General features: G+C 47.4%; 8 protein-coding genes across 8 annotated transcripts; 6 read left to right on the top strand and 2 right to left on the bottom strand.

The window, feature by feature from the left end:
- Positions 1–1,023: 1,023 nt before the first annotated feature.
- LACBIDRAFT_301547 (uncharacterized protein) lies at positions 1,024–2,285 on the top strand (the record flags this gene model as incomplete). The annotated part of the gene is made up of 3 exons (XM_001874164.1): positions 1,024–1,032; positions 1,111–1,842; positions 1,896–2,285. The coding sequence occupies 3 exons, from the start codon at positions 1,024–1,026 to the stop codon at positions 2,283–2,285; spliced, it is 1,131 nt and encodes a 376-aa protein (XP_001874199.1).
- Positions 2,286–4,388: 2,103 nt separating this feature from the next.
- LACBIDRAFT_301546 (uncharacterized protein) lies at positions 4,389–4,699 on the top strand (the record flags this gene model as incomplete). Its single annotated transcript, XM_001874163.1, has 1 exon — positions 4,389–4,699. The coding sequence occupies one exon, from the start codon at positions 4,389–4,391 to the stop codon at positions 4,566–4,568; it is 180 nt and encodes a 59-aa protein (XP_001874198.1). The 3' UTR covers positions 4,569–4,699.
- A 1,619-nt stretch (positions 4,700–6,318) lies between these two features.
- LACBIDRAFT_301545 (uncharacterized protein) lies at positions 6,319–6,936 on the bottom strand (the record flags this gene model as incomplete). Its single annotated transcript, XM_001873522.1, has 1 exon — positions 6,319–6,936. One exon carries the CDS (start codon positions 6,934–6,936, stop codon positions 6,319–6,321), a length of 618 nt encoding a protein of 205 aa, XP_001873557.1.
- Positions 6,937–10,340: 3,404 nt separating this feature from the next.
- LACBIDRAFT_301544 (uncharacterized protein) lies at positions 10,341–10,614 on the top strand (the record flags this gene model as incomplete). The annotated part of the gene is made up of 2 exons (XM_001874162.1): positions 10,341–10,368; positions 10,421–10,614. The coding sequence occupies 2 exons, from the start codon at positions 10,341–10,343 to the stop codon at positions 10,612–10,614; spliced, it is 222 nt and encodes a 73-aa protein (XP_001874197.1).
- Positions 10,615–11,907: 1,293 nt separating this feature from the next.
- LACBIDRAFT_321105 (uncharacterized protein) lies at positions 11,908–12,717 on the top strand (the record flags this gene model as incomplete). The annotated part of the gene is made up of 3 exons (XM_001874161.1): positions 11,908–12,016; positions 12,145–12,425; positions 12,595–12,717. 3 exons carry the CDS (start codon positions 11,908–11,910, stop codon positions 12,715–12,717), a joined length of 513 nt encoding a protein of 170 aa, XP_001874196.1.
- Positions 12,718–14,201: 1,484 nt separating this feature from the next.
- Positions 14,202–18,785, top strand: LACBIDRAFT_242724 (uncharacterized protein; the record flags this gene model as incomplete). Its single annotated transcript, XM_001874160.1, has 14 exons — positions 14,202–15,323; positions 15,441–15,531; positions 15,631–16,315; positions 16,352–16,577; positions 16,629–16,849; positions 16,892–17,199; positions 17,254–17,303; positions 17,535–17,558; positions 17,615–17,723; positions 17,775–17,892; positions 17,945–18,069; positions 18,119–18,336; positions 18,388–18,605; positions 18,659–18,785. Coding segments are annotated over 14 exons (3,642 nt in total), but the record flags the coding sequence as incomplete, so codon positions are not given.
- A 53-nt stretch (positions 18,786–18,838) lies between these two features.
- LACBIDRAFT_187163 (uncharacterized protein) lies at positions 18,839–19,249 on the top strand (the record flags this gene model as incomplete). The annotated part of the gene is made up of 2 exons (XM_001874159.1): positions 18,839–19,047; positions 19,106–19,249. Coding segments are annotated over exons 1-2 (153 nt in total), but the record flags the coding sequence as incomplete, so codon positions are not given.
- Positions 19,250–19,865: 616 nt separating this feature from the next.
- LACBIDRAFT_301542 (uncharacterized protein) lies at positions 19,866–22,028 on the bottom strand (the record flags this gene model as incomplete). The annotated part of the gene is made up of 9 exons (XM_001873521.1): positions 19,866–20,110; positions 20,164–20,566; positions 20,618–20,644; positions 20,699–20,970; positions 21,025–21,244; positions 21,304–21,494; positions 21,557–21,716; positions 21,772–21,921; positions 21,981–22,028. The coding sequence occupies 9 exons, from the start codon at positions 22,026–22,028 to the stop codon at positions 19,866–19,868; spliced, it is 1,716 nt and encodes a 571-aa protein (XP_001873556.1).
- Between the last annotated feature and the right edge of the window lie 750 nt (positions 22,029–22,778).

Raw genomic sequence — 22,778 nt, 5'->3', positions numbered from 1 at the left:
CGTTCATAGTCTATCATCGACGGAATAATCTTCATGGATAGATCATGCTCGCAGAAAGGGCCCTGAATGGGAAGCGTCTGACTGAACCCAGATAGGCCGTCACAAATGTGCGTTCAACGCGTGAAGTTCTAGACAGTTCAAGTTCTTGCTCATTCTTTTTTCTTCCAGTCCTAGTCAGAATCAGTCTTTGCTTTCACACATGAATGGCCTCCTCTGGCTTGAAAGCCAACTTGAGTATGTCAGGGTTGAGGGGCTGATGTTTGACGCTCTCTAGTTCGCACCGCTCATGAGGAATGGTAGGGCATATGTGGAAGAAAAAACAATGCCTTACTGGACGAGCCCCATCCCAAACTTCAGAAACGTCCGTCGCCCCATCGGAACTCTCGATCCATCTTTGAACTAACAAAAGTCGTTCGTCAAAGGTGATTTTGAAGGCCCTGTCGGCCACGGTACCAACTAGTTGTGCAAACTGGTGATGGAGGCTGGGCTAAAGTTGGTGATATAAACCAACGACCAGTGAGCGTATTTGACTCTGCCGAATGTACATTGTATACGCCGTAGTTGATCTGGATTCCGTTGACGGAACCGTCGTTCTTGCCATTGGCTTCGTACAATTCTACGCCGACCCATTTTCCAATAGCGAACGATGTCGGGCCAATAAAACGAACAACACCGTGTCCTTGCTAGCTTGAGGAATAGTGACAATGGTACCAGGCTGGATCCATGTTTCAAAAGTGTCTCCTCCGTAAACAAAGAACATTTCGTCGACAATGTCGATTATGTCGAGGTTGTGAAAGCTCGACGACAAGGAAAGAACATAGGGGACTATGCAAGGAAAAAAAAAGGTAAACAGGCCTGAGAGGGCTGGACCCAACTGTGCCCGGCCCGGGTCCTTGCGCTTCCGTCAATACAGATATGCCTGAGCAGTCTACCATCCAGAATCCAACACATTCCACTGTCAACTATCGGCCCCAATCAACACGGTTGTAAAAAAGAATAAGGCCTAAGTCCGCTGTTTGAGGAATGTCTCTAGTTTGTCTCTAGTCTAACTTCAGCGGAGTCCCACCTCTGACCAGTAACATGGGTTTTTCTCTGTGCTCGCTATTCAAGAAAAAGGATAAGACGACCAAAAAACACAAGAAGCCACACCAAAAAAGGGAACTTAGTCCTGTTGGACCAGACCGCCTTATACTCCAAATCGACTCTCATCACGTCCGCATAATCGCTCAGCCACCCGTCATATCAGACCATCATGCCGCCGCCATCACAGCCATGACCCCCGGCACTGATTCTCCTGACACCACCTCGATTCGGCTCCTCAGTGGGTTCCTCACTGACTTTTTACGGTACTCTCGCGGAGAGGGCTCAAAATGGCTGGTTGACGTTGCACATGATATCTGTGATCCCGTCCTTCGCAGGGGCTCAGTAGAAAAACAGATGGGGCCGCAGCACTGGCTTGCGGTCGCTGACACAGATCCCCTCACTGCGTCGGTCTATCGCTACCATCTTGATGCAGGAGTGACGGTTGGCCTTGCAAAAATCAGTCGCCGCGAAGGAAGGTCTCAAAGCAGCACAACTGGAAATGCGACGACTATGGCTACTCATGTCAGGCAGCGTGATGGAAGGTGCTGGGTGACGGGAGACACCTGTCCATTGATCAATAGCCATCTTTGCCCCAAGCGCATGGGGGACTATACGGCCAGAATTATCTTTCAAACATTCACAGGCATTGACCCTTTTCCCGATCTCATCATTTTCCATGAGATGTTTGGCTTGAGTCTGACAAGGAATCTAAATGCTTTATTTGACGTCTATCAGTTGGGCTTTCGTTACATTGCTCTGGTGATAAGTTCTTACCTTCTCATCTCCAATTTTTTTATTGATCAACCCTTTAGCAAACTTATGAGTGCCATGTGTTTGCTGATGCAGGTGATGAAGAATATGACCTATATGCAACAACAGGAGACAACATCTTCAACCTGCCCCCCCTTCATGGGCAGCGTGTACACCCTCCCAACCCCCACCACATCCATAATCCACCAGCAGGACTCTTCCGTTGGCATTACCTACAGTGTGTCATCAAGAAGTTTGGACACCATCAATACACAAACCTTCAGAATATAAATTTCCATGAATTACCTCTTCGAATGGAAGGGGATTCTGATGATGATGGCACAGACAGTGAGTTGCAATGGCCATCCATGGCTTTTGATCTAGGGAGGAATGTAGAGCAAAGCCTGAAGGAGCATCAGCAAAACCTGATTTTCCCACGTAGACAGGCATAGTGCTTCCGCTAATATCATAGTTTCCCATAGTTACACGCCAAGTTTGGCTAGATGCCCTAGCGCCACACAGCGCTCCACAGCACTGTGTGGGTGTAAGCTTGTGCTATACAGCACTACAGAGACTTGTGCCATTACTATAGGGTGCTATAGAGGGGCCTCCACTTTCTACCCAGCCCTTATAGGGAGTCAAACTACAAGTATACTAGATTTCAGTAGAAAACACATTCCCTATTGTATATGAATAATTTATGACCAAAATATGCCTGGAATAAGAAGAAAGTACAACACTGTCCAGAGATTGATTGACCTACAAAGATTGCAACAAGAAAGAATATGAAGTATCTTTTGCAAAACATATTCGTCTTTTGTGATTTTTTTTGCGTTGGAAAGTGGTGTTCAAGCCGATTCCAACGCGTCTATTTACGTAGTATTTAGTTCAACACTTAAATGGCTTTGGACCTGCCTAAAAACGGTAAATGTTATCGGAGGTCGCCTTAAACGTCGAAATATTAGGGGCTCTCAGACCCGTTTTAAAGCTCTAATTTGTGCGTTTCTAACAAGCCCAAAATCGCATGAAACGGAGTAGAACTCATGATGATAATATATATTTCAGATGTCTAATACAGGCCAAATAGTTTATGCTACAGTTTGTGGGGTACTCCAAATTTTTCTACGCCGTAAATTGGATTGCATTCGCGTGAATGAAGCGATTAAAATAAGCCTACATAGAGGCCAAACGGTGTAATACTCGTGAAGTTATAGCTATGAGCTACCCTAGAAAGTGTAAGTGTGAATTGATGGAAGTCGGTACAGTTGCGGGAAGTCACGTGCCGCGCTCAACTCACATTTTCGAACTTAGACAACTTCAATTGTTACTACTACTACCAAAAAACAGGAAATTTCGGGAAATCATGGAAATAGCCAGGAAATTTCTGGTAACAACTGCAAATTTCTTGGAAGGCTCGGAAATTGTTCAATAATTTTCCAATATGAACTTTATATTTGCCTGATTACATGGTGCCATCTACAATTGTGAATGCCCACCTCGAATGCCATGCTTTCTGTGAAAGACAGTGACAGGCGACAAACAACTTCAAGTCGCGAGACAATTCGTTCAAGTCCGTTGAAACTCCGACATCATGTGATTATGTTGAACTTTGAATTTCCCAACACGGAAATTCATTCTTCTTCCTTCCCACCACAATGTTCAACTTGTCCTCGACAAATGGTGTCCTCCCTCGTCCATGAACGGTGTCCTCCCTCGTCCATGAACGGCGTCCTCCCTCCCTTGAAGAACGGCATCCTCCCTCTCTTGAAGAACGGCTTCCTCCCCCCCTTGAAGAATGGCTCCCTGCCTCCCTTGAAGAACAGCTCGCTCCCGTGAAGAATGGCTTCCTCCCTTAAAGAAAAGATCCCTCCCTCATCGACGAACGGCTCCCTCATCGACAAATGACTCCTCCCTCAACGAATGGCTCCCTCTCTCGGCAAACGGCTCCCTCCCTTGACGAAAGGCTCCCTCTTGACAAACGGCCCCCCTCCCTCGACAAACGGCTCCCCCGATGAACAGTGTCCTCCCTTGACGAACTGCTCCCTCACTCGTCGACGAACGGCATCCTCCCTCCCTTCTTGACGGACGGCGTTTCTCCCTCGACGAATGGTGTCCTCCCTCCCTCATTGACGAACGGCGTCCTCCCTCTCTCGTTGATAAATGGTGTTCCCCCTGCCTTGAAGAACGGCGTCATCCCTCGCTTGTCGACAAACACATCTTCCCTCTGTTGTCGACGAATGGTGTCCTCCCTACCTCATTGATGAACGGCTCCCTCCCTTGAAGAACGGCGTCCTCCCTCCCTTGTCGACGAATGGCATCCTCCTTCCTTTGAGTCCTCCCTCCTTTGAAGAACGGCTCCGTCCCTCGATGAACAACTGTCCTCCCTTCCTTGTTGGCGAATGGCATCCTCTTAGTATCTTTAATACTTGATACTCTGATTCCATAAATTTGATATACTGCAGTCATTACTATGTAGAATATTAGGATATCTTGTATAATGTAGTAGTGCAGACAATAAACTTATTTTTTCGTAACACAAGTTCTGTGTAAAAATCATGCAATATGGTATTAAAATGAGCAGAATGTATGCCCCCCCTCTAGGAATCTGCAGACCCCAGGGTTTGCTACTGAGGGCTGCAGATCTGCTCCGTAATTCTAGGGAGCACTATGAAGTGGCTATGTGTTTCTATGAATGGCTGCAGATCTGCTCTGAGATTCTATGGAGTGCTGTGTAGTGGCTGTGCGTTTCTATGTAGAGCTGCATAGAACGCGCAGGTGACTGTAAAGGTGATACCCCTTTCTATGGTGCTATGGCACTACACAGCCCTGCCACGTGCTGCCTAGCTCACCCAGGTTTTGCTGATGAGTCTGCAGAGTCCCACCAAGCAGTTCAGAACTGGATTGATTCTTTGACTTGATTTTCTTGACAGGTTGCACTTGGCAACCCCCCCACCTATAATCCTTAGTATTTTTCCATAGTGTCTTCAGATTTGGACCCAATTGCCACATTCAAGTTGTCTTCACTTAAGCTAGTGTCAGGATTTGAATTCATGCTCAATTAATCAAATAGACTACCACAATTGCTTGTAAAAACTCCATAAACATGGCTACAACCTCCCCATGGAAAGGTGGTATGTGAGTAAGGCAACACATTTTGTGCTAGATTGGGTAGAGTCAGATGCGAGACGTCTGCAACTTCAGGCTGGAAATGAACATGAGTCAAAATGGTAGGTGACATCTGTCCATCGTCTGATAAAGATGGGTAAGCGATGCCATTCACCAGGGATTTCAGGGTGTTGGCAAAGGATGAGGTTCGACAAAGGGTTCTGTCACTTCGACTGAGACCGGCTCGATCCCCAACTGTATAGTGGAGATTATTGTTGCAGAGAGGTAACCCCAAGGTGAGGAGATGCACGTCGATCAACAGGCGCCGTTGGGAGGGATGTTCAGTGATGTTGCATCCAAGCGCCACGTGGCCATAATATAGTCGACAACATTTATGGCGACTTCTGGATACGGATCAACAGACAATTTGGGTATCCAAACTTGAAAGCACTTGGTCGCGGTCAGAGCACACTCGTACGGAGACACGGCCTTCAATACCTTTCGCCAGACCTCTTCCCATTCTTGTTCTGTCTTGGGCCGCTGACATTTCAAGTATCTCCCTCCGAAACCAGGCCCCTCAAATTTCCTTCCTCCACCGTGGATGCACACTTCAACCTTCGCTTAGCTCCGAGAGGCAGAAGGAAGTGGCGGACACCTTTACTATACTATTCAAAAATAAGAAGGATAAGTTCGTCTTAATACGGCAGAGAGGAGACCGACTTACGGTTGCGCAAAAGGGATGCCAAGGAATTTCGGGAAAGTGATCCTTGACTCAATCAGTGAATACGGTATTATTTTGTTTGACTGTGGGGTTGCCAGCGTGGGGAACACCCGGCGCAGCAGTAGTGAAAACAACGAACAAAATGTTGATAGCGACAAGCATGATTTTGGTGATCAAAATCGAGACAGGACTTTCGACTGAAGTGTGAGAAGGAACTGGCATGATGTCCTTTATACGTGATGAACAGTACGAAGCTAAAATCTTGTCAGTGTGGATCCCAGAAGGCGAATGGATTGTACCTTCAATCGACTATTGTCGTCTTCCGCATCGAACAGAAGCAGGCCAGGTTAACGTTAGAATAAGCCTGAGCGAATGGGATGGTTTCAGTGGTCAATATTCGCAGTGTTGGTAATGAATCGTTAATCTCGGAATCAGAGTCGTCCGTATCCGAGTTCCCTGACGGACCGAGGGGAGTCGGCATCCTTGAGTGGGGCTGTGGCAGAAGAAACTCTAATTCCTGGAGCAAGTCTTGGCCTTTGAGAATTTTCCGTTCTGAGATACCGAACAATTCGACGGAGGGCATCAATCTATGGGAAAACATTAGGCTGGTAAAAAAGAAGTGACGGGAGGTGATTACCTGGTCCAAAATGTATGACGTTTCAGGCTACCTTTGATCGGCACGTTTTCCGTTTCGACAGGTTGGGTTCCAACTTCTGCGAAACCATCAAATCGACGATGTACCCCAAGATGAAAACAATATGAGCATACGCTGCCGCTCCTGTCCAGCTCTTCAAGCTCGCATTCTCCTGCTCAATGGCATCGATGTCTGCCTGTAACTGCTCAATCGCTTCCTTACAGGATCTCCTGTTTCTTGCCCTTGTCTCAAATTCAACAATGGTGTCTGCCTGCTTCTTGATGGTCTCCATGCGCCTCTCCATAAGCTCGATTTCGACTTTAGCGTCTTGAATGTTCTGGTCCTTAGCACACAAAGTGCGCACCAAGCCTTGCGTCTCATCGTTGAGAGAGGCTACTTTCCGTTCTGCTTCAATGATGACTGCCAGCGCAGCTTTGACCTCAGCGATCCTTGTTACCCAGGGTGCCACGCCAGTAACTGAAAGCGCTATCAGAATCATGGGCGGGGCTAGCAACAAAAGAAAAGATGCACTCTTGAAAACGTTCTCGTTTTCCAGGACAAATGGCAGTGGCTTGCTACCTTCCTCAGTGAGATGCAGAATGGAGCCGCCAACAGCTTCCCATGTCGATGCGCCTGGTTTCATATTTTTCGCCACAGTAGATGTCGCAGTCTGCTTGACGATGCCAAGGACGGTCGTTAACTGGAAAGCAAACTTTGCACTGCGGCGTCACCGAGATGCGGCATGGGGCCTTGAGCCAACTAGATGATTTGCGTCAGCTGATCGTATTGCCAATGACTTGCGCGGTAGTAGGGAAAGTGGAGGTGTTCGTTTTGTGGTGAATTTGGTGGTGGCTTTGCGAGTTGCGAGCCCAGCGCTGCTGGTGTCGTCAGCAAGGCCGTGGGTACTGGAGCCGCTACTGGTTTAACAGGACTTGCAGAGCGTGGAGAGGGGTTGGAAGATGGCAAGCTGCGAAAAGAATTTGCCCGTAGTAATCCTGACGCGCTTGACGTCCGTTGGGTACCCACAGTCAGACGAGTTGTAGGAGGTGGAGGCTTCGGCACCTAGTAAAGATTCAATCCGCATACCTTCCAATTTCAGAGCAGAGATTCGTACCGTGCTAGGACCTGCATCATGCTCTGAACCATGAACTCCTTTGATTTGACTCTGCCGAATGAATACAACGTACTTGCATGTAAAGTAATGGATTCCGTTGAAGGAACCGTCGTTCTAGCCATTGGGTTCGTACAACTCTACGCCGACCCATTTTCTGATAGCGAATGATGTCGGCCCAATGAATTTACAACTTGAACACCATGTCCTTGAGGAAAAGTGACAATGGTACCTAGAGCTAAAGGAGGATCCATGTTTCAAAAGTGTCTCCTCCGTAATTGAAGAACGTTTCGTGGACAATGTCAATTACGAAGAGGTCGTGAAAGCTCGACGCCTAGCAAAGAACACAAGGGGATTATGCGGGAATTATAAGAGGTACTGGTAAACACTGAACAGGGCTGGAAACCGTGACGCACGCGCTTCAATCAGTCACGAACTCACCATCTTCCATGCTCCCCGAGCAGTCTACCATCCAGATCTCTGTAACACATTCTACGTCAACTATTGAAGCCAATCAACCGATTGTAAGCCCTTTGGCTGCTTATCTCGAATGAATAAGCCCTACGTCCGCTGTTTGAGAGATGTCTCTAGTTTGTCTCTTGTCGAACAGCTCTGACCAGTGACATGGGTTTTCTCTGTGCTCGCTATTCAAGAAAAAGGTTAAAATGTCCAAAAAAAACACAAGATGCCACACCAGAAAAGGGAACCTAGTCCTGCTCCAACTGGTCTCCTCACGCTCGAAATATACTCCCATCATGTCCGACTATATTCTGATCCTCCGCCAAATATATCAGATAATGCTCTTGCCATCGCATCCATGACCCTCGGCGACGATTCTCCAGACACCACCTCGACCCAGCTCCTCAGTGGATCCCTCACCGACTTTCTTCAGTACTCTAGAGTCTAATGTGTCAAAATGGCTGCTCGGCATTGCACATGACATTTGTGACCCCATCAATCGCAGTGGTTCGTTGGTAGTACAGCAGGAGCAGCAATGGCTTCAGGTCACCAACACAGATCCACTGACTGCCTCGGTGTACCGATATGATCTTCCCATGGGAGCGATGGTCGGGCTCGCGAAAATCAGTCTCCATACAGGTAGATCATGAACCAGCACAACGGGAAACGCAACTACCATGGCTAATCATGTCGTGGCGCGCGATGGACGCTGTTGGGTGACACGAGTAACTTCCCCACTTATCAACAGTCATATCTGCCCCAAGCGCGTGGGGGATCACATGGCGCGAATCATATATGCAACATACACATCAACTGCCCCTCCTGCAGATCTCTCCATCTTTAATGAAGTTTTTGGGCTGAATCTGTCAAAGAATGTGGATGATTTTTTTAACAAGTATCAGATGGCCTTTCATTTTGTTGCTCGAGTAAGAAGTTTTTATCTTCTCAATTCCATCTAATAAACTATTTAGAACCTTTATGAGTGCCATCTTTTCATTGGTCCGGATGCTGAAAATTTTGGTGTGGATGTAGATTACACCACAGCTGGAGTATTTGAAAGGGGAGATAGCGATGGCTCCCCTCTCATTCATGGGCATCATGCAAGCCCTCCCCACCCTCTCAATGACAATATTCCGCCCCCAGGTCTTTTTCGTTGGCACTATCTACAGTGTGTGATCAAGACATTTGGACACCATCAGTATATGCACCTTCCAAACATCAACTTCTTTGAATTGCCTTATCGAATGGAGGGGGATTCTGATGACGATGGCACAGACAGTGAATTTCAATGGCCATCAACGGCTTTTGATCTTGGAAGAGATGTAGAGAACAGCATAGCAGAGCATGCAGAGCGCCACCGAGCAATTGAGGACTGGATTTCATCAGTAACATAAATCATCGGTTGCATATACTTACATTTAACACTTCCGTTTGACAGGTTGTACGTATACTTGATAGCCTCTCTGCGCCCACCTAACCTATAATTGTTCTTATTTTTCTGTGGTGTCTCTCAAATTTGCTACCATCGTATCCAAATTGTTCTAAACTAGGGACTGTCACGGATAGGCTAATCCCGGGTAAACCCGAAATCCACCCATATTTGGGCTCAACTGATGGATTCGGGTAACTACCCGGACTATCCGCAGGTATCCGTGGGTAAATTATATATTTTTAGACCTCTTTGGGATATTTTAAGTGTAGGCAATAAAAACTGCAGAATAGGCCAAAACCAGTGTTCCCCCAATATATTTGCTCTCAATTTCTAAGTTTGGTGATGGAATTGTACATCCATCATATGCATAAAACAAACTTACAATAGAAAAAGGGATCAGGTCCAAAAAATGAATGAATAAATATGATCTAAACTCATATTTAGAATATGCTGAACTTCCTGGGCCAAGATTTTAGTGTATTCTGAATATGAATTCAGATTATATTTAATTGTTCATTTTTTGGATCTGATCCCTCTTTTTATTGTAAGTTTGTTTTATGCATATGATGGATGTACAATTCCATCNCCAAACTTAGAAATTGAGAGCAAATATATCAGAACAAAAGAGATTACAGTATATCCTGCAGTTTTGAGAGCATATGTTTCTACATATGTAGCCCTACATATTTGTCGCTGTCTCAAGTGTCAAATGGTTTCAAGACCATGGTCATGACGTCCAACAAATCAAGTCTATAAAAAGTATAGTATGCGATTACTGAGACAGTGTATATGCAGGTGAAGAGGAGAATGAGCTAAGAGGGGAGGAAAACAAGGTAGTTGGTAAAAATATCTTTTAAATCCTGTTATTGAATTCAATTTTTAGCCAAAGCAATCACAATATGCACCGAAAGAAAATCAGTTTGTCAAGGACCACATTCAGGCTTACCTTGATGAACCCAGGGTAGCAACAGAAACAATCAAGGAAATGGGAGGTTATATGATGTACTGGCACAATGCATCACAGTCCTGACCACAACTCTCACGAATGGGTTCTGATTTCTGCTCAGCCCCAGGTAAGCACCATTATTCACACTTATGTTCCTTTATTTTCAACAATTGTTGCAGCTACTTCTGTGGATGCAGAGCGAGCATTTTCCACTGGCCACCGTCAGATCAATTTCACCCAGCACAATATTAACTCTCAAACATTCAGAGCGGAAATGGCTCTCAGATCCTGGATTAAATCCCCCCTCTACCCAGGCTTCAATAAAGTTATGCAAATGATTGAAAAAAAGATGGACAATGATTTCTTTTTGTAACACTTTATGTCACCAAAATTGTTCTTTCAATACCTCTACATAAATATCAATTGTTCTCAAAGGCATTTCTCTGAAACTGAAAATAAATACTCTCAAGATGGCCAAGGCATGCTAATACACACCCCAAAACACACTCTGTGATCAAGGCTCAGTTACAGCAGCATTATATAAAGGGAAAGACCTCAGATTATGATATATAAATAACTTTAGTTTTACTGTACTCAATCTAGATCATATATGAATGACTTTTGTTTTAATGGGTGACTTCCCGTAACACAAATTCGCTAGATTTAAATAAATCGACGAGATCTAGGGTCTTTTGCCGGGATGCCAAGTCTTGTAAGGGTTCGACTTTGATGGAGGCCCTGGTTGGCACCCAGTTATAAACCTTAATCTATTCAGAGGGTACAGACCCCTCGAATAGATTTCAAACGCTGGAATCAACCCTGCCATCATGATACCTTTCCTTCCTGGGTACGTTTTCTTCCCACCTAGCTTAGTCAGCTCTACCTCATCCCTCTCTACTCTCCTACGGCTGAGGGCAGTCTGCTCTCTCGTTATAATTTGAAGCCATTACAGAGTTTATTAGTAGTGCTAACGTCCTCTGGTTCCAAAATTTCCTCTCCGAAGCTGTTTTTCCTTCCACAAACAATCTTCTCAGCACATAACTCACAGAACCACAGCATGTTCAGCTCAAGTTGACATTTTCTCGGCTTCATTTATTATGTGTCCTACTTTCTGGCTGATATGATTGAGCATCAACTATAATACACCCATCCATGGGCCTGTGTGTCCTCAAAACAGCTCAGATGAGAGGGAAGTAAGTTTATTCATGTCAGGTCAATAAATCTAATCAGTTGGCGTTACGGTTTATTTGCTTGATTAAATCGCAAGCCAGGGTACTCATTTCAAACTCCGATAAGGGTCAGATTTACTCGTTTATGTAGATTTATGTTACGGGAAGTCACCCAATATGAATTCTTCTGAATTTTCGCTTCATAACACAATTTTTTTTGTAAAGAACAGACAAGAAATGAACAAGATACACTCATTTATATAACTGAAGCTATGTCCTCAGCCACTCAGGCCGTTTTACCCACGGATATATCCGTAATGTGCCTTATCTGATCTGTGGGTGGGAAAATCCGTGGATCGGGTACGGTTAATACCCGGGTGTATCCATGACAGTCCCTATTCTAAACTAGTGCCGGGATTTGAATCCGTCTTCGATTGATCAAATATACTACCACAATTACTTGTAACTCCTACCATCAGGTAAGATCTAACATAACCATGGCCATAAACCTCCCTGTGGAGTGGCGGGACGTTAGTAAGGTGACACATACTACATTGAGCTCGGGTGAAGGCGGGGGCGAGATGTCTGCAAGTTCACGAAATGAAGGTGTGTGTGGGAGGTAACTGGTGCTCGCCCGTCGTTCGCTGAAGATGGGAAAGCGAGGTCATTCGCCAGGGATTTCAGGGCGTTGGCAAAAGACGAGGTTCAGCAAAAGGTGTTTGATACTTCACTAGACATGGAGCTTGTCATTGTGTCACTACGACTGAGATCGGGTCGATCCCCAGTAATGGGTGTGGGGGCGAATGACTGTATGGCGGAGAGGATTGATGCAGGTCACCCTCAACCTCGCTGTGCCAAGCTGAGGAGATGCACGTCGATCAACAGGCGCCGTAGGGATTCAATGATGGGCCATGTTCCTGTCCACGACAGTTTGCGCATTTGTGGCGACTTCTTGTTACGGATCGGCAGACAACTTGGATATCCAAAAGCACTTGGTCGCGGTCAGAGCACACTCGTACGGAGGCACAGAGAGAGGCAGAAGGAAGCGGCGGTCATAGTTACTAAAGATGATAAGTTCTTAACCTAGCAGAGAGGATACCGACTGGAGGTTGTGCAAAAGGGATGCCGAGGAATTTCAGGGAGGGGGATTATTGACTCATACCAGTGACTGTGGCATTATCCAGGTTGACTGTGAAGTTGCCGGCGAGAGGGATACCCTGCGCAACGTCAGTGGAGACAACGAGCAGAATGTTGATAGCGACAAGCATGATTTCGGTGAAGAAAATCAAGACAGGACTTTCGACTGAAGTCCGAGAAAGGACTGGCATGTTGTCCTTTATTCGTAATGAACAGCACGAAGCTGATAGGTAGCGAAATCTTGTCAGCGTAGATCCCAGAAGGCGAATGTCAACTTTACCTTCAATCATTGTCGTCTTCTTCATTGATTAGAAGTAGGCCAGGGTAACATTAGGATAAACTTGAGCGAATGAGGTGGTCAATGTTCGGATTGTTGGCAACGAATTGTTGATCTCAGATTCAGAGTCGTCCGTATCCGAGTTTCCTGACGGATCGAGAGGAGTTGGCATCTCTAAATTGGGCTGTGGCAGCGGAGAAAGGGACTCTGTTTCCAAGTCTTGGCCTTTGAGGAAAGGAATTTCCCTTCCAAGATACCCAACAGTTCCACGGCGGGCTTCAATCTAGGAAAAACATGAAGCTGGCGCCGATCGAAATGCCAATGACCTGCGCGGTTGTAGGGAAAGTGGACGTAGGTGAAGCTAATGGTGGCTTTGCAAGTCGCGAGCCCAGCGCTGCTGGTGTCGTCAGCAAGGTTGTGAATACTGGGAGGACTTGTAGATTGTGGAGAGGGGTTGGAAGATGGGGTGAGCCATGTGCATGAACTCCTTTGATTTGGGTCTGCCGAATGAATACATCGTAATTCATTTTGCACATAAAGTAATGGATTCCGTTCGTCGTTCTTGCCATGGGTTCGTCCATCTCTCGGTCGACCCATTTTTCAATAGCGAACGGTCAATGGAACAACACCGCGTCCTTGAGCTTGAAGCTTGAGGCATACTGACGATGGTGCCTAAGGCCTAGAGGAGGATCCATGTTTCAAAAGTGTACTCTTGGTAATTTCGTCGATGAATTCGTTTTGAAAAGGTCTTGCCAGTGAAAGCTGAATGACTTGGGCTGGACGCTTGGGAGGCACGCATTTGTCAACTGTGCCCGGCCTTGCGCTTCCGACAATCGAACTCAGTCACAACGAGCTCAACTTCAACACCATCTTCCATGTCCCCGAGCAGTCTACCATCCACATCTCTGTAACGCATCCTACTGTTGACTATCGAAGCCAATCAATACGATTGTGAGCCTGGTGGCTGCTCATCTCAAACGCATATGACGCTTACCTTTTTTACAGACATCGTGGACGGAGCTTAAGGTGGTAACCATTGAAGAGGGTTAAGAATGTTCGCACAGCAGGCCCAGACCACACCTCCACGCAAGGCTCCGCTGTTTGCGACAGGTGACCCGCCTTCAAAGTCGCTGGAATGACTGAGCTAAGTAGATAACAGGTGCTGGCACTTGGGGCAGAGCCCCAGGCTCTCGAAGGGCTCATAGCTCAGATTCAGACACAGAGAGAGACTACAGGTCAGCGTCCCGTTCCAATCCGACCTCTCAAACGCGACAACGGTCTCAAACGCGGGAACGGAGAGACGCAACTGGCAGCAGAAGCGAGGGACAAGTCAACGGCGCAATCGATACCTTTCCCGATCCAGCTCCTCCGATACCTTATTGGTCCGCTAAACGACATCTCACCTGCGGCAACCCAACACCAGGTCCATCATGGTCGCAAAAGCCTATTCCATGGCGTGGTTCCGCGCCGGGAAAACTCAAAACTGCCACTGCCGCCCTTGTGCTTTGCCTTAACATCGACGTAGACCCACCCGACATAATCAAAACCAATCCCTGTGCGAATCTGGAGTGTTGGGTGGACCCTCATACCTTGCCAGCCCAGAAGGCACTTGAGGCGATTGGCAACAATTTGCAACACCAGTTTGAAGGACTCAGCCTCAAGATTGGCTACAAATACATCTTGGATCCATCTGTAGAAGATCTTCGTCGATTTTGTCAAACTCTACGAAAGCAAGCAAAAGATGATGCAGTTTTATTTTACTACAATGGCCACGGCGTCCCCAAACCGACAGCGAGCGGGGAATTATGGTGTTTCAACAGGAATTACACGCAATACATTCCTGTGTCACTGCAAGAGCTTCAGGCTTGGGTAGGGTCTCCTGGAGTTTACATCTGGGATTGTTCTGCTGCTGGCCATCTTTTGCAGAATTTCAACATGTTTGCTGAGCGAAAGGACAACGAAGTCAACATGATGCAGGGGGGATATTCTAATGGCGCTCAGCCCATGATCAATTCGCTCCAACTGGCAGCGTGTGGTGCAAACGAACAACTTCCTTCATGCCCAGAATTACCGGCAGACGTTTTTACATCCTGTCTCACCTCACCCATTGATATCGCACTCAGATATTTCATCATGAATCACCAGCTCCCCAATAACATAACTGCTGATATGGTCCTCCAACTTCCAGGCGATCTCAAAGACCGACGCACACCTCTGGGGGAACTCAATTGGATATTTACCGCAATCACTGATACCATTGCATGGACTACATTTTCTCGTGATATCTTCACCAAACTTTATCGATGCGACTTACTGATCGCCTCCCTTTTCCGAAACTTCCTCCTTGCTGAAAGAATCATGAAGAACTATCACTGCACGCCGCACACCTTCCCTCCTCTTCCCCCAACCAACACACATCCACTTTGGGCAACGTGGGATTTGGCGGTAGATACGTGCTTGCGACAATTACCGGATCTCTTATCCAGGAGCGCCTGTAACGTAGCAAACCCTAATGGCTCCCTCTCCCTCTCCACAGTGGGAACTAGACCCGGCCGCATTGGCCAGACAGTGCGTCAAGACCCTAATGCTGCAACCTCCGCTAAACCGGGTGACAAGCCCTATGTCTACGTCCCTAGCAAATTCTTCGCTGATCAACTCACCGCATTCGAAGTTTGGATCTCCAGAGGCGGCTCGGCTCTAACCAGACGTGGGCCCATGTCTCTTCCACCTCCGAATGACAGGTACCCTTCACCTTCACAAGGGGATTCAGCTAATGGCACCCTGAACGAGTACGATAGGAATTCAGAAAACCATCTCGTACCACGTAAACCGCCAGACCAGCTCCCTATTGTCCTCCAGGTTCTTCTCTCCCAGCCGCACAGACTGAGAGCCCTCATCCTCTTATCCCAATTCGTTGATCTAGGACCATGGGCAGTGCATCTAGTGCTCACGATCGGTATATTCCCCTACATCTCAAAGCTGCTCCAGGCTCAAGGCCAGGATTTACGCCCAGTGTTGATATTCATTTGGGCAAGGATTCTCGCGGTGGACCCGACGGTGCAAACAGACTTGTTCAACACGCAGGGTTTCAAGTACTTTGCCAATGTGCTTGGGCTTAGGAACGAAGATGTCCTGCCGAACAGTTCAGAGCACAAAGCGATGTGTTCATTCATACTCGCAGCAGTGTGTCGTGATTTTTACCAGGGACAGACCGCTTGTTGCGATGAGCGGGTGTTCGACAACTGTTACGAGAGATTGGACGAGGCTGACTTTTTGTTGAGGCAGTGGACTGCGTTGTGCATTGCTCAGATGTGGGACACGAACGATGAGATGAAGGTGTATGGAGTGGACCGAGGGACTCAAGATAAATTGACCGAACTGCTTTCGGATGACTCTGCAGAAGTGCGATCTGCTGCGCTCTACGCCCTTGGAACGTTTTTGGGTGCTAGTGGGGCTATAGACGCAACCAAGCAGGGTGGTGGAGGCTCGGGGTCGATGTATCATTTGGAGGAACGCGTTCACTTCAGAATGGAGGTGGCTGTCGCTACTGGTGCCACGCTTGCCATCAAGGACGACGCGAGTCCCATGTGCAGAAAGGAATTACTCGTTCTCATCAGCTGCTTAGTGAAAGAGTGGCGGGGTTACTTCGTCGTCTGCGCTTGGATCTATTGGGAAGAAGATCGGAAGTGGAGAGCTTCCACGAGTGGGCATCATCATTCGCCTTTACATGACGAAGACGTTACGAATCAAGCTGTGGCGGAATGGTTAGATGGGTTTGGGGACGATGACAAATTAAGGGAAGAGAATCGTGTCCTTTTATCATCATTCTTCACCATCTTTGTGGTGCTTTTGGATTTGTCTGTCGATCCATATCAAGAAGTCGCCGCAAATGCGCAAACTATTGTCGACTATATCATGGCACTCCTCCTTGAATCACCCTTCACGCGCTTGGAGGGAACATCATTGAATAACCCTCCTACGGCGCCTGCTGATCGACACGCATCTCCTCAGCTTGGCACAGCGAGGTTGAGGGTTACCTCTCTGCAACAATCCTCTCCACCATACAGTCATTCACCCCCCTCACCCATTACTGGGGATCGACCCGGTCTCACTCGAAGTGACACCATGACAAGCACCATATCTAGTGGCGTATCAAACACCCTTCGTCGAACCTCATCCTTTGCCAACGCCTTGAAATCGTTGGCGAACGGCATCGCCTTCCCATCTTCATCGGACGACGGACGAGCATCACCTATCGTTTCCACTCATGTTCATTTCCAGCCCGAAGTGACAGACATCTCACGTCCGCCTTCACCCAATCTCAACGTAGCACAATACACGTCGCCTTACTCACGGCCCACCACTCCACAGGGAGGTTACGGCCATGGCCATGGAGGGGCATATAGGAGAACCCCTTCTCCACCCCGAGGCTCGCACGATATGCAAAGCCAAAATGTGATAGATTTCTTGCCCTGCGATGTCATGGAGGCATTGATAGAGGAGGACTTGGAGCGACTTCGTGCAAGGCGAAGATCTACTGCGCCATCACACAAGCATCGTCATGCGGCTGGGGGTTCGATGCCCAGCCCGAGCAATAGCACTTTCTCGATGGATTCGACGAGTTCGAGCGTAATTTTAGGCCTTGGGACTGGTGCTGGCATAAGGGATGTTCTGCCGCTGAAGAGCACGTATTTTGATTGGTGCTGCGAGTATTTCAAGGAGCCTCAAATGAGAGTGCGTATTCAATTATCTAAGAAATTCTTGCTAAACAACATACTTTGGTTCCATAGCAATCTGAGAGTGACGAGCCTGGAAGCATTCAATACAACTACCAAGTCTGGAGACAACAGAGGAACGAGCGGATTTGCGAACAGACAGACTCGCAGGCTTGTGCAGCGGGTAAATGAATTATTTGGCTTCATCACATTCTTGTCTTATCATGATATACAGAGAAAGGCAGATGGGATAAAACAGTGGCGACTTTCCAAGTACAGGGGTACCCCTTGACCATGGCTTTCCACTCCTATGATCAGCACCTTGTCATCGCAAATGAGAGCGACATGATCAGGTTTATATTCATCGTGTTCAATGTGTTTGCGATCTGCTAACGAAATCGTCAGTGTCTGGGATTGGCTAGCAAAGAAGCGTCTCAACTACTTTTGCAATGGCAACCCCAGAGGTACGAGCATCACGTCACTCGACATCATCAACCAGGACGTAGGTGGTCTCATTTTAACTGGATCTGGTGCGTCTTTTGATTCATGCTTAACCCCTCACTTTCTCATGTTTGATAGCTGATGGCATCGTACGTATGTACCGGAATTATGATCCAACTTTGGAACAGGGACCTTTACAAATGGTCAGCGCCTTCCGAGGTCTGAATGAAGTCGTCCAGTTACGACAAGGCACTGGCATGATCATGGATTGGAAGCAGTCGGCAGGTATCTTACTCGTGGGAGGCGATTCCCGGGTCATCAAGGTTTGGGATGCACAAACTGAGACTCAAGGCCTAGTGAGTACAACTTGTTTTTTTTTTTGATAACCTGATCTCAAGTTATTTTAGGACCTCGAAACTAACTCAGACAGTCCTGTCACATCCATAACTTCGGACCCTGGCTCTTCTCAAACGTTCATTGCGAGTTTTGCTGATGGCACCCTCAAGGTGTTTGACCGTCGACTTGAAGATGATGAGGCTATAGTGAGGTCCTATTCTGATCACACATCTTGGGTGCAAAACGTACGGTACCATCCGAAGTTAAGTGGAAGGTTCCTGTCTGCAAGGTCAGTGTCTATGTTCTCTTGGGGTTCGTGTCACTGAACCTGCCGTACTCTAGCGTGGATGGCCAGGTGAAACTCTGGGATCTACGAGGCTCTGATTCTCCCACGCAATCGTGGCACATTCATCAACAAGGACTCTCCACTTTCGACGTCCACCCTCATTCGAGCGTCTTTGCCGCGTAAGTGCAGTTCAAAGTGGCATTAAACAGTTTTGTATTGATGTTACTTCTCTGCAGAACTTCTGCTGTCAGCCCAGCATATTGGAGGTCTCAACGCACGATTGTCCAACCCCTGGATAAACCCACACCTCTTTCCGCCTTCAATATCTCCACGGGCTTGACAAGCCACCCTCGAGGTTTACCCTCCCCCTTCATTCCACGTTCCAGCTCTCTCGTGTTTCATCCAACTGAAATGCTGTACGGTCTGGGTGGACCTGATGGTACTGGTACGTTTTCTCTTCATCTTTTCGAGCAACGTGGTGCTGAGTTTGGCTTATAATCTAGTGCGGATCATGGGTTGCAAAATTGGTATGGCCTGACCTACACGTCTCTATTCGATATACCTTCTGTTATCTTGGTTCGCACGAATTATCTGCTGTAACTTTGCTATCACGTACAATTTATTGGACCATAAAGGTTCTTTTCTCAGAGTTTGAAGTCCAAACATCTCGACGACTTTATGGTTTAGGGCCAACGCGCTGGCTGTTCTCTTCGGTCTCTCGCTCGCCTGTCCCTTCTGAGGCAGCCCTGCTTTTGGACTTGCGTGAAGGTTGACCTGCATCGTTTGAAACAGCAACGGCCTTGAGAGCGGAAGCGGATGTGATGCACACTGCAAATCTACTTAGTGGTCTTTGACATGTGTTGTATTGTAGTAATACTGTCCAGATATTCGACTCATCAACGCGCTTTGAGCTAGCTATGTAGTTCATATCATTGCGTCCAATGTGCTTAGCTAGCTACTGGCAATCCGAGAATAAAACGTTGTGTATGATGTCTAACCAGTCATTGTTCTTGAATAGTGAGTTACTTTTTGGACGGTACATCACTATGTAGAGGTATATTCCAGAGGTAAAATCGGTGCAAGTCTACATAATTGATATGGATAACAATACCTCGCAGCAGTTGACAAGTAGCACGAGTAATATCCCGGAGGGTCATGGTCCAACATGAGAAAAACAATCGTAAAATGACGGAAAAAAAGACGAGGTAATTAGGTAAAAGCGTAGTAGATACCAGCATGTCTGTAGAAAATGGAGATAGCAGCTTAAACACCAGGCCTGGTGAATGCGGGGCCAGGGGGCCAGTTGCCAATCTGAGCGGGGTCATTACCGACCCTAATCCAGATTCCTTTGGAGGGCGTTGGGCCATCAAGGATGAAGAGCATGTACCAACCAGGAGGGGCAATTCCCGAGTTGGGGGGAGCTGTGAGGAGGCAGGCGAAGCCGACGCAGTAGAAGTCAAGGAACAATGTTCGGGCTCCCATAGTATTGCCGTGTGTGCTCGAGGAACCTGGATATCAAGAGTGAGACATGGTTCATTACTTGACTGAAGATGAATCATACCAGCAAGCAAGGAGAAACGTAAATTGGCCATTGAAGGTGACTTGGCCTTGATAGCGTATTGGCCGCCATAAGCCCATTGATTGTTTCCGACGGCGAATGCTGGGCGCTGCTTGCCGGCTAGCAGGTAAGGTGGGGTGAATACCTCATGTCTATATTCTTGTGGGTAGTTGGGGTCCCGTGGATCTGAGCCCGACACGATAATGGTTCCGTCGATGAAGAGGACGGCCTCGGAATGGTAGAGTCTTGCGAGGGTGGTGGAGGCGAGCTCGCGCATGCGTTGTCCGACAGGAAGAGAAGGATCATAAAGGACTGGCGTGAGGTTAGGGGAGCTGGCACTTGCGAAACCTGACACTCCGATGTGTGCTCCATTCAAGATTATGTACGTGCCGTCCGGAAGACTGACCTGTAACGAAAGGTTTACCACAAATTAAATCGAGAGAAGGAGAGTGTATACCATGCAGGACATAACACGTTGCGAAGGCTGGGTATTGCAATATTAGCATCAGGCAGAGTTGAGAAATCGGTATGATCTCACCATTTGTTCCACGACCCATTGCGCACCAGGAACTTCGGGAGTTATAGAGACACAGGTACTAAGTCCAACGTTCTCCTGAGACGCGCCACCGCAAACAAGGACTTGCATGGGAGCGGTATACGGAGCGGTCATAGGCATTATGACATATGCACCCGAATAGGGGTATGTTCGACCACCATCGAAATTACCAACGCCTTGTGCAGGGACGTTTGGCATTTGCGAAATGGTGTTGAAAGTCACCTTGTCGAGGATACGGGCCTGATTGAAATAAACTACGCATTCCGTTAGATGGTAATAACAAGAAAGATGATGAAGATGAAGCTTACCAGTGAAAAGATTACCACTCGGAAGTACCATGAGGAAAGGATAGAGATTGAATGGGTATGTTTGCGCAAGGAAGTCAAGGTACACTGTCGTATCCCCGCCAGGGATGCGTGGAAGGACCTCCAAGTTGGGTTGCTCATTTCCGCTGTTATTATCCTCACCACCCATGATTAAAATGCTACCATTGGCCATGATGAGAGCACTCGGGTACCACCGGGGTCGCTATGTCGAGTCATACACATTAGATATAGAGAGTGGACTTCATAATTTGAACAACGTACCTGAAGCACCGCGTTATTGTAATCGGCTTGCCAGTCGGTATTACCGGCTACGCCGGGACTTCCAGAGGGAGTGTAAAGTCGAATGCCATATAGAGCGGCATCTGACCATCCACCAATGTTAAGAAGCCTGCCAGTCTTGTCGGGAAGAATGAGACCAGCGGAGCAGAAGATTTCATCGTTGACATTCATGGCTAAGTAAGTCCGATTGGGAGTCAATAATTGCAGAATGTTGAGATGTTCCAAAGCCACCTACTCCTCCATGAATTCTGCCATGGGCCGGCGCCCACCAAGCTTGGATCTAACTCGTAAGCTCCAGTCGTATTGCCAGGATCGTACTTCTTGTCCATGAAGTAGATTTTGTTGTTGATTGCTACTGTGGAAATAAGAGACACGGCATAACCTGAGACGAGGAACTACGAAGCAAAAACGACATTAGAGAAAAGCCTGAAAGCGAAGACAGTTTAGAACCGTATAAAGGCCCTGGGTACCCTGCCTCTTTTCGAGAGTGTCCCCCGTGGTAGTGTCATGGTGCTTATGGACACTGTTCCCCGTGGTACTGTCATGGTGTTTATGAACATTGTGGATGCTCGAGTGACCATGAGGGTCGGCTCGTGAGACCTGTAAAATGACAGAACAGAACGTCAGAGGAGCAAAGGAGAAGGCATTGAACGGCGCACGAGAGGGAAGAAGAAAAGACAGGTGAGTGAAAAGAGTGACAGGATCATCGATCCAAGAGAGCGAGGGGGGATAAACGGACGAGAAGGAAAACTCTGATGACAGGAACTAGTGTCTGGGTATATAAAGAAGGCCAAGACAAGGTTTGACAGATATCCTGCAGGTTTCTATAAAGAAAAGATTGATGAGGCATTTAGGTAACAATTTTGGTGGGAAAACCCAACACTCACGACACCCAGGAACTGTTTCCGACAAATTCCAGCCCAAGTGAGTTACTTGCGGGGTTGTTGGCCATGTCACTCGGATGGCAACGGAAGAGAATAAACCGTAGTTCTTCCCCGTTCTTACGAGAAAGATGCGGTGAGCCTCAGCTTCAAGGTCGCATCATGAACGCAGTTCTCAAGCAAGCTCTGAGCAGCTCTGAACTCTCTTGACCAAGTCATCAAGGATCTGCATTACGTAAGAATTCCATATCCAGGGTCTCCAAAGCTGGGGAAATTCGTGCAAAATGATCGACGTTTGATCGACGTAACAAGTCTGCAACAACTTACAAGGCAGGGCTCAGAGTGGGCTGGATGCGCATTTACATCTGGACTCACCATATTACAAAGTACTGTCGTGTCAAAAACTTTTCGAAGTATTTGCTCATGCTCAGAACCATTGAGGTTTCTACAACCTCCGAGGCCCTCGCAATGGGAGTCTCGAGTCTCACAGCGGCGGCCGAAATACAAGCGAAATAGGAGAATTGCTCCGTGAAACGAGCGCTGGCCAGGGAGGAAGCCAAGAGAAACATTGGACCA

This window comes from Laccaria bicolor, genomic scaffold (assembly GCF_000143565.1).
Source record: "Laccaria bicolor S238N-H82 LACBIscaffold_1 genomic scaffold, whole genome shotgun sequence".
NCBI lineage: Eukaryota > Fungi > Basidiomycota > Agaricomycetes > Agaricales > Hydnangiaceae > Laccaria > Laccaria bicolor.
This window is presented reverse-complemented; position numbering and strand designations above follow the sequence as displayed.